Source organism: Felis catus, chromosome B1 (genome assembly GCF_018350175.1).
Source record: "Felis catus isolate Fca126 chromosome B1, F.catus_Fca126_mat1.0, whole genome shotgun sequence".
Taxonomy (NCBI): Eukaryota; Metazoa; Chordata; class Mammalia; order Carnivora; family Felidae; genus Felis; species Felis catus.
In genome coordinates this window covers 81,908,969-81,924,706 of record NC_058371.1, presented here as the reverse complement: position 1 = coordinate 81,924,706, position 15,738 = coordinate 81,908,969, and the positions used below count along the sequence as shown (strand labels likewise).

The 15,738-nt window shown below is 35.0% G+C and overlaps 1 protein-coding gene across 8 annotated transcripts in view; it reads right to left on the bottom strand.

Annotated features, from left to right (window-relative positions):
* The window catches only part of ANAPC10 (anaphase promoting complex subunit 10), a 312,895-nt gene that overhangs the window by 249,179 nt on the left and 47,978 nt on the right, over positions 1-15,738 (bottom strand). For 7 of the 8 annotated variants that reach the window (XM_011281634.4, XM_003984976.6, XM_045055811.1 and 4 more), the window contains exon 4: positions 11,547-11,667. In XM_011281634.4, coding sequence (XP_011279936.1) covers positions 11,547-11,667 — 121 coding nt within the window. Of the gene's footprint in view, positions 1-10,914; positions 10,945-11,546; positions 11,668-15,738 lie in introns of all 8 variants that reach the window. The other variant, XM_019828911.2, reaches the window with a different exon arrangement.

The following is a 15,738-nucleotide window of genomic DNA, read 5'->3' as shown; positions in this document are numbered from 1 at the left end:
TGGGAAGCATATTTTCATATGCAAAAATATGCTTATTTGCCATCTGCACATCTTCTTTGGCGAGGTGTCTGTTAAAGTCTTTGGCCTACAGTTTGCTTTCTTATTGTTGAGTTTTAAAAGTATCTTGTATATTTTGGATAACAGTCCTTTATCAGATGTCTTTTACAAATATTTTCTCCCAGCCTGTAGCTTGTCTTTTCATTCTGCTGATACCAGGTATTTTCAACCCGAAAATATCTGTTGCCATGTGAAATTTTTTTGGTGGCAAAGAATGGGAATCTATGGAATATATAAGACCCAGAGTAAGAACTTTTATTCTTCATTATCAAATAAAAGTAACAGAAAATTTACACAGCTACTTAGTAAAAACATATTAACTTGGAATGAGGTAAAAACCTCAGGCTCAGGGCATCTGGGTGGCTCAGTTGGTAAAATGTCCGATTTCGGCCCAGGTCACAATCCCATGCTTTGTGGGTTCGAGCCCCACATTGGGCTCTGTGCTGACAGCTCAGAGTCTGGAGCCTGTTTTGGATTCTGTGTCTACCTCTCTCTCTCTGCCCCTCCCCTGCTTGTACTCTGTCTCTCTGTCTCCCAAAAATAAATGAACATTAAAAAAAAAGACCTGAGGCTCAATAAAAATTGAGCTTACATATTATCTGGACAATTTCCCTACTACTGCCTCAAAGTTATGGTACCACTTAGTCTGACTCTAGATCTTGTTCTCATCAGAGTTCCTGGAGGGTCTCCTCTGCCTAGTGCCTCTGTCCTACTTAGTCAAGCACCAAAGATCAAGGCTAGCTGTGGACTATTCAATTAGAAAATTATCCTTCTAAGCTAATTTACAAACGAGACAATTTGTTATGAAAATGGTGCTGAGATTACTGAACCACTGTTTCTGTTTTCTACCACCAAAAATTGCAAACACAGGAGGGAAGACTATCCACCCCACCCTTCAAGCCTACAGACCCTTGAATGATGATTTTTCTTAACTGCCTTATGAAGATAAAATGGCCAGAGAAGAAAGAATCAATTGGCTTATATTCCAATAGTTTCCACTCCAATATTCTCTCTCACTCTTTTATTCAGAGGCTTGGAGATGGTTTTTTTTTTTTTTTCTTTTTTCCTTAGAAATCTTACCTCCAAATTACACTGTTTAAAGCTTTTTATAAAATCATTAAGCAAAAGCAACCAGCAAAAAGAAAAGCAAGTATTTGTAACTGCTTATGCCAAAAGCATTAGCATTACAGAATCAACCAATTTTCAATAGAATATATCAAGAAAGTAAATACATTTCAAAATTCTATAGTCAATCTATCCTGTCATTCATTTCCTTGGCTCCACACTTCAATTTTTCTGAAAAAAATTTAAAGAAATATTTTGGTAACTTAAAATCTAATGTGATGTTAAGCAAAAGATGGAAGGAATATGTATTGCATGTTGATTCCCAGCTATACCACTGCCTTGCCGTGTAACATCAGGCAGTTCACTCTGCATCTCGTTTGTAAAACAGTGGGATTGCACTTTATTAGAAGTTGTTAACTCGTGGTCCTTTCACCACATCCAGACTGTGGACATACCTTGTTTGCCCAGCATATTTTAAAAATTGGGAAATTTCCACATTTTAAAAGTTGGGAAATTTCACATTCATATCCAGAATTCTCTTAAAAAATTTTAGGACTGACAACACCAGGCCTACACTCCCATGGGGCAATACAGGCTGAAACTGAATAGAAACTGCCCCCCTGGCATAAAGGCATGGAACCTTGCTGTTACATTACCTGCCTGTGTAGCATCTAAGCTTTTGACGAAATACACTACCTCTGAAGTTTCTTTCAGCTCTAACATGTAGAATGAGCCACATAGCAAAAGGTACTTTTAACCTAAGTCTCAACTTTACTTGAATATAGGGATAATAACATCTGATCACCACTTGTGCTTTGGAGACAAAATGAAACAGTGAGTAGTGACTGCTTAGCCCAGTGACATAAATGTTGAGAGTGCTTTCATAAATAGTAGAGGTTACAAACCCAAGTAACAGTGAACGAGAGGACTCAAAAACAGTACTATGATGGTCAATCCAATCTACATCAAAACTGACATGCTGATTCTTCTCTTCCTAACACAACACTGATCCTATTAAAAATCTGCTACTTGCCTCTAACTTTTAGAGATTAAGTCTTCATTCACTATGTATAAAATAAGAGGCTGAGAAAAAAAATGAAGGTCCTGAATGGGCTGACCTCAAGATATACTTTAAAGTTATGATAAAACTTTTCAGCATGCAGTTTTCAGCAAAATCTGCTGTAGATCTTTCTATTCTAATCACGACCATTCTTAGTTGCCAAGAATAAAGAAAGATGCATTCAAAAGTTTCTACAGGGAAAGGGGGCTTACTAAAAAGTTAGCCCAGGAATCCAGGAAAAAGTAAACAACTAGGGACCAGAGAGGTCAGTAAATGAAGAACACTGGGAGCACCAGCCATTCATTCAGCTCTATTTTTCTCTTCCCTGGTCAGTCTGATTCTGTGCCTGCATCCGCTCTATTTGTTCTACACCATCCTACCTCCTCCCATTATCTTAGAGTCTATAGTCTTCTAACTTTGAAACTTGAAACGCACATGGCCCTTCACCTTACCACCCTCTCCATATCGCTACCTCACTGTATCAAGTCTGGCTAACTTGCCTGTTTCTTGTGAGTCATATTTCTGAGAAAGGCAAAAAAAATAAAAATAAAAATAAAACTACCAGGGGCGCCTGGGTGGCTCAGTGGGTTAAGCATCTGACTTCAGCTCAGGTCACCATCTCGTGGTCCGTGTGTTTGAGCCCCAGGTCGGGCTCTGTGCTGACAGCTCGGAGCCTGGAGCCTGTTTTGGATTCTAGGTCTCCCTCTCTCTCTCAAAAATAAATAAACATTTAAAACTAACTTTTTTAAATAAAAAAAAAATAAAACTACCATACAATCCTACAATCCCACTTCTGGGTATACACCCAAAAGAACTGAAAGCAGGGTCTCAAAGAGATATTTATGTTTGCACATTCATATTCATAACAGCATTATTCACACCTCTTGTGGAAGGTCCATCAACAGATGAATCGATAAACATAATGTGGAATGTTATTTAGCCTTAAAAAGGGAAGCTATCCAGTCACATGCTACAACACAGATGAACCTTGAGGACACTGTGCTCAGTGAAACAAGACAGTCACAAAAGGACAAATACTATGAGCCCACTTATATGAGGTATTAAAAGAGTAACCAAATTCATCGGAAAAGAAAGTAGAATGGTGGTTATCAGGGGTTGAGGTGAGGGAAAATGAGGAGGAGTTGTTTCATGGATATAGATTTTCAGTGTTGCAAGATGAAGTGATTCCAAATATGTGTTGTGCAACAATGTGAATCTACTTAACACTATTGAACTGTACACTTAAAAGTGTTAAGATGGTAAATTTTAAGTTACATGTTTTTTATCACAATTATAAAAAATATTTTTTTGAATTTTTGAGAGAAAGAATCAGATCTGCCCAGATAATCTTCTTTTAAGAAAACTACACAAGCAGGGATCAGTGGCAAGCCTAGGGACTGACTGCTGGTATACTCATTTGACAACTTTTTATAAAACGCCTACTGTTTCCGACACTGTGGTAAGTTCTCAGCCAGGTGCCTACCCCTTCCCTGTTCAGCTGGCCGTACTCAGTAGGCTTTCCTTATTTAAATAAAAAGGTTGATAATCGGTATCTCTAAAACCATGGCCATATTCACTTTTGTAAGTAAAGTGCATATTTTTATTGCATTGTACCCTGCTATATAGTTAAATAAAGGGTTTTTAATTTTGTTTTTTGTTTTCTTTGTCCCTGGCTGTTCCTACTGTCACTCTGCCTAAAAGAAACAGTGCAGTTCTTCCGTAAGTGCTGCAAAAGAGCACTTGAAAAAGGCGACTCTAGGGCACAATGCTCTTAAAAGAAACCTCATCAACTTCAAAGTTAAGTACGCATCAGCACTACAAAACCTTCCAATTCAAAGCATTACGAAACAAAACAAGAATCCCCTTCAGAATCTTCTTACTTGGTCCAAATATGAGAGTAGGAAAAGTTGGAATTCCTGGTATTAAATAATTTCATTGGTCTCGAATCTATAAATGTAGAAACTATTACTCCAAAGAGTGATTAAACTAAACTACTTGCAGAAGCTGCTTACTACAGAATTGCATTAAATAAATTGCCTATGAAAACATGCAACACAGGCTTAGGCAGGAAGGGTTTCATTCCCTATCTAAGTGGGTACTCCTGCCCATTCTCAGCTTCTGTGACATTGTCTCTCAATTTTCTTCTCATCACTGGCAGTTCCTTTCAGCTTTTTCTCACTGAATAATCTTTTTTCTCCCCAGTCCTTGAGTGTTGGCATTTCCACAGTTCCAGCCCTGGCACTCTTCTCTTCCACTGCACACACTCCCTGAATGAATCGGAACTCGCTCCGAAGCTTCTTACTTGCATGTTGGTAATTTTCAAGTCTACACCTCTAACCTAGACTTCTTTCTTCAGGTTTGGATCCATGTATCTGGCTACCCCTTGAAAAGCCCTCTGTCAGAAAAAATACCAGAAGTCAGTGACAAAAACTAATCTCATTAGCTTAACCTTTCTCACCATCCTCGATGTTCCTTAACTCTGCATTCCATTGCTGATTAATGATAAAAATCCACCAGTTGCCAAACATGAGAAGAATTCTAGTTGCCCTCTTCTACCTATTTGAAGCCCCTACCCATACATACTCCCTGTACACCCTAGGTAACAATCAGTCACAAGCCTTTTTGAATCTACTTCAAATGCACCCCTTTCTTTTGAACCCAATTGTCATGGCCTTGTCATTGTCCTCCTAATTTTCAACTGGATACCACCTAGCCGGTCTTCACGTTGCTCCAGCCCCAGCAATCCCACGATTAAACTTTATCAATATCTTCTCTTTTAAAGTCCAAACTCCCTAGAAGTCTATGAAAGTAAGCATAACCTGATTTTTGCCTACGTATTCTCACTGTAACAACTACACATCACTCCCCGCATGAACATTCACTCCTTATGTGCAGAGGCCATATTACCATTACCATCACAATAAATGTGTTGAATGACAAGTACTTCTCCAGTCTTTCTTGCCATTGTTTCATACCTACCCAGCTTCCAGAAGTACTAAATTACTTACAGTTCTGCCATTATGCGATGCCTTCCTGCTTCTGTACTTTTAGGTACACTGTACCCCTTTCAAAATGCCTCACTTTATTCTCACCTGAGTGGGCTTTATGTTGATCCTTAAGATTCAGTTGAACTATCACCACTTTTAGAAAAACTTTTTTCTTAACTTTTTAAAGTTTATTCTGAGAGAGAGAGAGAGAGAGAGGGGGGGTGAAAGGGAGAGACAAAGAGAGCGCAGGAACAGAGGAGGGACAGAGAGAGGAGAAAGAGAAGCCCAAGCAGGCTCTTCACTGATGAGGGGCTCAATCTCATGAACCTGTGAGATCATGACCAGAACTGAGATCCAGAGCTGGGACACCTGACTGACAGAGCCACCCAGGCACCCACCCTAGAAAAATTTTTTAAACGGTTGCTCCTAATATTCCATTGTGTTTCCACACCACCATATGTCTTTACTAGACTATATTGTAATTGTAGATTTACTTTCTTGTCTTTTCCACCAAACTATGAGGTGCATACGGACAGAAACAGTGACTATCTTTACTGTATTCCCAGTACCTAATACAGTTCCTGGCACTTAGCAGGCCCTAAATAAATATCTAATAAATACAGTATGAATTTGTCTTGTAATAGGAATCCCAGATTACATCTCTACATTGACAAGTCTAGGTTTGTGATCAAACAAAAAACAAGAGATACAAGAATATTTCTCTCTTAAAAAAAAAGTATATATATATATATATATATATATATATATATATATATATATATAATATTCCACTATGTAACATTTTAGATTCAAAAGGAAATACATCCCAAATGTATAGTCATCTCAACTCCATTTTGGAAATAAGTAATGTATATAATCATGAATAACTCTCTTTAAATTGTGTGTTATTTTTAGAGAGGGAAAAAAAAGGATAACATTTCTGGCCTAAAAATTATGTGTATCACAACAGAATATTCCATACTCATTTCAGAGATGTCCCAGTGTCAGTTATAAAAACTAATTTTTAAAAATATTTTCTTTTAAATTAGCTAAATTTCAGTAAAAATATTTTTCCAAAGGCTCAATAAATTAAACACTGTCCTATCAAACAAATTTATGTTTATAAGTACTGCCTAAATCATTCCATTTTATATCAAGTTGTTTAAAACAGGCCCCTCATCAGAAAGTAAATATAAGTAGATTTTAAGATCGATGGATAGAGCCAGAGACTCTGTCTGCATCTTCTTACTCCACCACACACATTAACAAAACTCAAATTATAATCATAAATGTTATGTTAACAGAAGAGTTGACTTTTTAACCACTTTTGTCAAAGTACCAAATATGGACTCCCATAGCCATGCTACTGATTCAAGACCCAAGGAAGAGAGCCAAAAGGCTCATCCACAAGGAAGAAAAGAAAAATATCATTACAGCTCTCTTAACATCGAAGACTTGTTTCAAGCTTCTTCTTTAAAAAAAAAAATCATTTGGTAACAGCTTTATTATCTGAAGACAAAAACAGGGCTTAAAATTCACTTAAGTGCTCAATCTTGTACTCCATTAATATTCTATCCTTTTGCGGTCACAAATTTTAGAAGCAAAACGCTAACAATGAATCAAAGGACAACTTTCACATATGCTGAAAATATCTGCTTCAGTTAACAAGTTGTTTTTTTACAAAACTGTATAGAAATAATTTTGAAAACAGTTTCAAACAGAGAGGAGGCAAACCACAAGAGACTCTTAAATACAGAGAGCAAACTGAGGGTCAGTGGGGGGCTGGAGAGGAGGGGAAAATGGGTGATGGGCATTGAGGAGGGCACTTGTTGGGATGAGCACTGGGTGTTGTATGTAACTGATGAGTCATGGGACTCTACTCCAGAAACCAAGAGCACACTGTATATACTGTATGTTAGCTAACTTGATAATAAATTACATTTAAATAAATAAATACCACAGAGTAACTCATTTAAAAAAATAAATAATTTTAGGGGCGCCTGGGTGGCGCAGTTGGTTAAGCGTCCGACTTCAGCCAGGTCACGATCTCGCGGTCCGTGAGTTCGAGCCCCGCGTCAGGCTCTGGGCTGATGGCTCAGAGCCTGGAGCCTGTTTCCCATTCTGTGTCTCCCTCTCTCTCTGCCCCTCCCCTGTTCATGCTCTGTCTCTCTCTGTCCTAAAAATAAATAAACGTTGAAAAAAAAAATTAAAAAAATAAATAAATAAATAAATAAATAATTTTGAAAGCTGTCATTCTATGTCTAATAAATCAGTTTAGTATCATATTTAAGTACAAAAATTTTTTTTTAATTTTTTTAATGTTTATTTATTTTTGAGAGAGAGAGAGAGAGACAGAGCCCAAGCAAGGGAGGAGCAGAGAGAGAGGGAGACACAGAATCAGAAGCAGGCTCCAGGCTCTGAGCTGTCAGCATGGAGCCCGACACAGGGCTCAAACTCATGAACCGTGAGATCATGACATGAGCCAAAGTCAGATGCTTAACCGACTGAGCCACCCAAGTGCCCCTAAGAAAAAAATTTCCATAATAGTTTTTAGAAAGAGAAATAACTCGTTAGCAAATTGAAAAAGACTTTAATTTTTCTTGAATTTTAGCTGGAGATGCTTTCTACAAAGTTAAAATGGTCACATGTAAGACATAGTGCTCTTTGGTTTCTCGCTCTAAATGACAAAAAATTTCCAGCTATTTATTTTTCCTTCTGAGAGCAAAGGAAAAAAAACAGCATTAAACCAAAACATAATGCTAAAATGCAAATGATTTAAAAATTTTAAAAGCAACTGTATCTTTATTTGAAAACTTCTCTTGAATAACTTCCTTAATAACATGATGAACATGACTTCCTATATAAAAGTTAACACAACTGAGATGAAGTGTTTTGAGAAGATAATGCCATAAAGACTCTGAAATGCTAAGTCCTCACTCCTTTACAGAAGTAGTCTTGTGTGGAAGCAATAAATCACAAACATCTCATAAATGTTCTTATGTCTTTGGTTCCCAATTTCTGAAGGATGGACAATTTTAAAAACACAAAAGTAGAATGAGCAGCACAAATGAATTCAACTTTGGCGTCAAAAATGTTCTATTTGGCCAAACTTAGTTTTAGTATCTTGTAACCATTAAGCAGAAAGTTTAAACCTTATTTTCATTTTAAGTCCCTCCTCAGGTATAGAGATTGAAATATGCATTCAAGATTAGTAAAGGAAAGGCCTGATCTCTTTGTAGAGGTTTTTCAACAGAGGTTACAAAGATCAGGATAGAACAGCATGCTTTGTAACTAAAATGAAGGAAAACATATGATAGCCAAAGAATAATTTTTTGATAAATAGAGTAGCCATTAGCTTTTCTTACCCTGAACTACATTTTTGTAAAAGTTACTACTTCAAATCAATAATAAAATGACAGAAAATAGGTTTTTAGAGTGTTTCAAGTAAACAAATCCATAATTTCTAGTAAAAAAGGAAAACCTATTAAACACTCCAATACACACTATACCCTCCCGTGGGCAAGCCTCCATGGAAAAATATAAAAAGATTTAGTTGGGTTTTCCACTCAGTTAAATCAGTCCTATAACTAATGAAATGATGGCTCTAAAAACCTCATAAAAGTTAACACTATTTTAATCACTTGTCTTAGCATCTGAGTTAGAAGAATTTTTTAGAAATAACAATTTAGATCCTATAGAGTAGGAAATAAAATCATAATCTGCTTATCTTCCCTTAAAAAACAAAGTAATAACAGATTATTTCTTTAACTTAGAAAAACAGGTAAATAAAGTAAATCACATGTAAAGACATATAATTAAAAGATAAAGTATACTTTATATCATGAGCTGCAAAGGCGGTACTAATATTTTAAAGCAAAATACAAAAATTATGGTTCCTTAGTGAGAACTGTGGCAGAAAAGCAGTATGTTCATTAAATTTTTCAGGAAAACAACTTACATTATCACCTGGTAATATTTAGTATTACTGGCCTCATGAGGCTGTGTGGTCACTACACAGAAATATAAACACACTTGGAATAAAATTAAGAGACTACCTAAAAGAGCCCTTATTCTATATGGCTAATGTTTCAGTACTTAAATGATAGAATAGAAGCAAAACTAGATTAAAAGTATCTGCAATGGTCCAAATATCATTTCAAGTTTCTCTAATTTACAACAGAATACAATATATATATTTAATACATAAAGCTAGAAATCATCTATGAGGATGTACATTTCCCAAAATGCATGAAATAATTTTTGAATAAATATACTCAAAGAAAAATAAGTTACAACTAAGACTACTTGAGGGCTTAACAACTAGACAGAAACCATCAATTAAAGGACAACAGTGACATCTAGTGGACATTTCAAATATAGGCCACACACATTTTGGATCAAAACATTTTGTGTGTCACATATTTCAACCTGCCTGAGGACTTACGGGACAAATCTTTAATTTTAAAACAAAACAAGCCAGATATGATACAAAAAGGCTTATAAATATGAGTGACCCAATCATGTGATAAATACAAAATGTTTAAGTATAAGAAGTACATATCTCGCATCTTTAAAGTACTTTAAACACTGATTAAACATATCATATATGACTAAAAGAAGGGCTAGCAAAAGGTCCAATGTAATTACGATAATAAAAAGAATTTAAAATATTCTGAATGAAAAAGCACTGGGATGAATGAAGAAACTAACAAAGTTTATACTTTGTTTACACTGGTTTATACTTTTGGTTTAGGGGCTTTTGGGTGGCTCAGTTGGTTAAGTGTCTAACTTTGGCTCAGGTCATGATCTCACAGTTTATGAGATTGAGCCCTGTATCAGGCTCTGTGTTGACAGCTTGGAGTCTGGATGGAGCCTGCTTTGGGTTCTGTGTCTCCCTCTCTCTCTGCCCCTCCCCTGCTTGCATTCTGTCTCTTTCTCTCTCAAAAATAAATAAAAACATTAAAAAAAAAAAAAGTAAATGAACATTAATAAGACCAGGTGGTCATCTCAAAAAGTAACAAACTTAACTCAAAGAAGGATGAAAAAAACAAAACAAAACAAAAAACCAAAATACCTGTGGATGAAAATGTTCTTATTCTTATTTGTCAATACATAAACAAATTTCACAAGAGAACAACACCACATTCATTGAGTAAATAATGAAAATATATGTGATTTTTATTAAGTATTTTATTACTAACTCAGGGAAGAAATATAAATGTAGAGGCAGATCTTATAAACACTAAGTCAAATAAGAGTCCAGGCCACAAATTAGCCAGAAGTCTTTCAAACATCACAGGTGCTTCCAGATCTCTCAGAACTACCTAATTTAAAAGATTTTAATGATTATTTGAGCTCAAAGATTTCCTGACAAGGAAAAAATGCAAAGGGCCAGAACTTTATAAATACAAATTTCAAACTCATTCAAAGTACATGAAATGTAAACGTGTTGGGACTAGTAACATTCAAGTCACAAAAGCATTATCTTAATAGCTTCAAAAAGTTATATAGTACATAAATAAATTGGGATATATTCAAACAATGGACTATAACTCCAGAATATAAAAGAATGAAGTACTGATACATGCAAACACAAGGATGAAATGTCAAAAAATTAGGCTGAATGAAAGAAGCCTTACAAAAAGTTACACCTTTTGTGATTTCATTTATATGACATGCTATATAACAGGCAAAACTGATCTATAAAATGAATGAATGAACAAATGAAATTAGAGCAACACTTACCTCTGAGAGTAGGATAGAGATGGAGATTGACTGGGAAGGAATATGAGGGAATTTTATGGGGTAAAGAAAATATTCTATATCTTAATAGAAGTTGGGGTTATACGTATGTTTGCATTTGTCAAAATTCACCAAATAATACATAATTAAGATTGTGCAAAACAAATATACATTGTACCTTAAAATAAGAACCTGAAGCAAATATTCATAACTCTAGTTATCATATATCATGCTGAAGTATTTGGGGTGATATGTACAAATATCTGCAACTTATTTTGAATTGCATATAAAAACTAGATGAATTGATGGACAGATTATAATAATGCAAATACAGCAGAACATTAACAATTATAGATAGAATTTAAGAGATGGGTATACTGGGATTCACTATATAATTCTTTAAATTTTCCTGTATGTCTAAAAATTTCCATAATAAAACACTGGGAAAAAATTAAAATGACAATCAGAATTAAAAAAAAATTAAATATAAAAAATTTAAAATGTTTTCTTATATATTAACAATTTTCCATTTATATATTAACATTTTAATCTGTCTAATCTAAAGTCAAATGTAACCATTCTCTAAAGAGCAAGAGTTACAGGAAAACATATTTTTAAAAATGTGAAAGACATACCCGAATTTCTTGAAGATTGTGAAAATTATTTCCTACTCTGACCGAGATCTTGCTTGGAGTATAGCTTTCATCAGATTTGTAGTCTGCATAAATACATAATGTCTTCACTGTTGTTTTTCTTCTAAAAGCAATAAAATAAAAACATGTTCTTTATCACGTGGGAAGATTATATCCAAAACATCTTCTGATCGCAGTTCACTCAAATGAGTACTTCAATCAACAATTTCCATTTCATTTCAACAATGATGAAAATGAAGAACAAGTAAAAATACAGATACACATTCATACAGGCATCTCTTATCTAGAACATGGTCAAGAACCAGATGTGAGTAAATTAAAAACAGTTGAGCTAAAATAGGTACCTTAACATGCAAACAGCATTAAGAATTTCAGTCCTCTTCATTTATGTTTTACACAAAAAAGTTACTCTAAAAAACTTGGTTTTTTTTTTTTACTAGTTAATTACTTAATTTCCTATATCAATATTTGAAAATAACTAGCTAAGTAAGAAATTAAGTCCAACAAAACTAAAATCATTTATAACTTTATAATATATAAACATATATTACAGCACATACTGTACAATAATAGTGTAGTTTTAAAGGAAAATATATTATGTAATGCAAGAAATAAAATTCTGTTTTTAAAATATATATATATCTTAGGAAGAGAAGCAAAGACTATATAACACAAAATTAATCTCAGAAAAAAAAGCAAGTAGCCAAAAAACATGAAAATGTTTTAATCTCTAATAATCAAAGAAATATAAATTAAAATACATAGACATTAGTTTTCTTATCATATTAAAAATATTAAAATGACTGATAATATCCAAATTTGATTAGAAAAAGTTACTGTCATAATGAAGCTGGTAAGGCACACAGCCTTTGACCCATGAATTCAACTTCTGAGAATACATTAAAAAACAAAAATAACACAAATACTTAAAAATGGATGCAGAAAAAATGTTTACCATCCTGGGGTTAAATTACTAAAAAATTATAAACTCAAATATCCACCTCAATAGGTAATTAGTTGTATCTATTCAATGAAATCCTATATAACTATTTCAAATAATCACACACATATACAGGTTAGGTAAAAAGGCAGATTACAAAACAGTATATACAGAAGGATTGCATTTTGGGGAAAACAAAAAAAATTTTAAAGGCATATACACCTACATATATGTATAGGTATACATTACATATATATATAAAAAGATGTAGATAGAATCATACAAAAACACTAAAAGGGACTATTTTGGTGGAACAGATCTATGAGAGAGCTTTATTTTTTTTTATGATTTATATATTTTTGGAATAATTTTTTTTTTACATTAAGCATGTGCTATTTGGGTCATTAGGGGAAAAAAAAAACACTAGACAATTTTAAACATCAACCAAAAAAACCCATTAAGAAGTCTATTTAAACATGCTTTAAAAGTTAAGTTCTGGTATAAACTGGCACTAACTTATTAACAATGAGCTCCTTGAACAGAAGTAGTCTGTGTCAAAAGTCAACCAATAAAAACAGCAGGGGATCTGTAGCTCTTAGTGTGGGGACCAAACTTCTATAGCCCAAGCTATTCATCAAAAACAAATGGGGAAAGTTAAGGACTTTTCTTCAAATAATAAAGACAGATCAAGATGTAAAACACTAAGTACCCAGGAATCGCTGACAGGATAAATACCATTACCAGGTTTTCAGAAGAGGCCAGAGGTATCAAACTGACATCTTTCTCTTTCTGTTGGGCCAGGAAGGAGACATGAGAGGAAGCAAGGGAAGAGGGCAAATTTTGAAGGGCATACAAAAGATCTTTTCCTGATGAACCAGAAGCAGGCAGTAAAAGGTCTTTCTTATTATGGAGAGATCAAAGATCATGAAGATTACTCTTGAAGACTTTTGCTTTTCTTTTTTAACAAAAGCAGATCTAAAGAGCCAAGCTTTCCGCTGTTCAGAATAATTTTATCTCCAAGTTATGAAATTTAAGATAACTTAGTCACTGGAACATAAAAGATAATCAGGATGAGGTTAGAAAAGCAAAGAATAACAACAAAACAAATGATTATAAAGACAACAGCAACAAGTACAAAATAGCAAATGAACTTTGGCCCAGAAGCAAAGCTTTTTATGTATTATTTAATTCACTTCTCAACCCTGGATACAGAAGCCATTACCACCTTCATTTTACTGATTTTAAAAAAAAGCAACCAGTAACACTCAGGTTAATATTAACTGACTGAAGGTAAAAAAGCTAGTATGCAGGCAGGCACAGTTGAAGTTGAAAGATGTGTCTATCTGCTTCACATGACCTTAACACATATCACCTTGCTGTTAATTAATCATACTTAACTTACTCAACAATCATTGGTACCAATTTGCAGGAATATGTACGTGTCTGTAGTTCTTTAAATTTTATCTGCCGTAAATTGGGATCCATGTATTCCCAGAAATCATATTTAATATGATAATCTGATTACATAATTATATAATTTCATTACATTTGCAAAAGAAACTGTGACCTCACGAAAAGTTTAAAAACTATTACTCTAAAATGTACCCATAAAGCCTTTTAAAATTATTTATCAATTTTATCTCATGGTGAATGTAAAAACTAACACTGCACAGAAAACCATGCTATGTGTCAAATAGCAATGCATGTGGGAAGATTAAATGCGTAGATTATGAGACATCATGGCAGCTACTTAAATTGCTCAAATCATCATTATAATAATAATCACCATACTCTGTAAGCCAAGCATTGTGCTAAACATTTAGGGTAAAGTACTATAGGAAGGAAAGAGAGAGGGGGTAACATGTCCCCATTTCTGATGACATAAGTAACATTCCCAGCCTCGCTATTCCTCACCCATGACTCCCTTTCTGCTGAGAAAGAGCTGCTGGCAGGAGGTACACATTGACTTTGTTCCTTCATGCCACAAATTTAATAGAGGCAGGCTCTACCTGGTCTAGCACCTTCATAACTGGATGGGCAAGTCTGTTTAATTCTAGGGTTCAATGTTAGCAAATACACTTAACTGTAGATGTAAGCCCCTTTCTCAAACATCAGCATTGTCAGTTTTACAAGGGTGATACTTTGGTCTCCACCTGCTGACTCCTGAATAATTTTTCAATTCATTGGGAACCCATGAAATTGCAAGAGAAGACATTAGAGATAGACATTCCAGGTTGACAACCTAACAGCCCCTGTTCCCTTCTTTCTTTATGGCATTCTACTAAAAGACTATATTCCCTAGCTTCCCTTAAAGCTAGATATGACGACATGACTAAGTTATGGCCAATTAGATTTACACCAAATGACTGTATTTTATAAAGAAAGGTTTTTTTAAATTTTTAAAAAATTTCTTAATGTTTATTTTTTGAGCATGAGCAGGGGAGGGGAAAGGAGAGAGGGAGACACAGAATCCGAAGCAGGCTCCAGGCTCTGAGCTGTCAGCACAGAACCCAATGCAAGGCTTGAACCCATGAACTGTGAGATTATGACCTAAGTTGAAGTTGGACACTTAACCAACTGAGCCACCCAGGCGTCCCTATAAATCAAGTTTTTAATGTTTATTTTTTTTTATTTGCAAGAGAGAGAGAGAGAGCGCAGAGAGAGAGGGAGACACAGAAACCGAAGCAGGCTCCAGGCTCCAAGCTGTCAGCACAGAGTCCAACACAGGGCTCAAACCCACGAGCCATGAGATCATGACCTGAGCTGAAGTCGGACACTTAACCGACTGAGCCACCCAGATGCCCCAAGAAAGGTTTTTTTAAAGGAAGACATCCCCCTTTACCTTCTCCACCTACTCCTTCCTGCTACCTGGGATATGGACATAATGGGTAGAATTCCAATAGGCATCTTGAATCATGAGGTAACCTTGAGGACAGAACTCATGAACTAAGAATGCAAAGAGAAGGAATCTGGGTCTACAAAACACTGTAGGGCTACCATACCATTCCTGAATTGCCACGCTCCACTTATATGAAGAGGGAGAGAAAATAAATTCCCACCTTGTTTATTTATTTATTGGGGGGGAGGGGCACAATCTCACAATTAGTGAGATCATGACCTGACCGACACTCAACCAACTGAGCCACCCTGTCGCCCCTCCACTCTGTTTAAAGCACTGTTATTAGAAGCTCTGTTACCAGTTCTCATGCCTATTTAATACATTATCACGCCCAC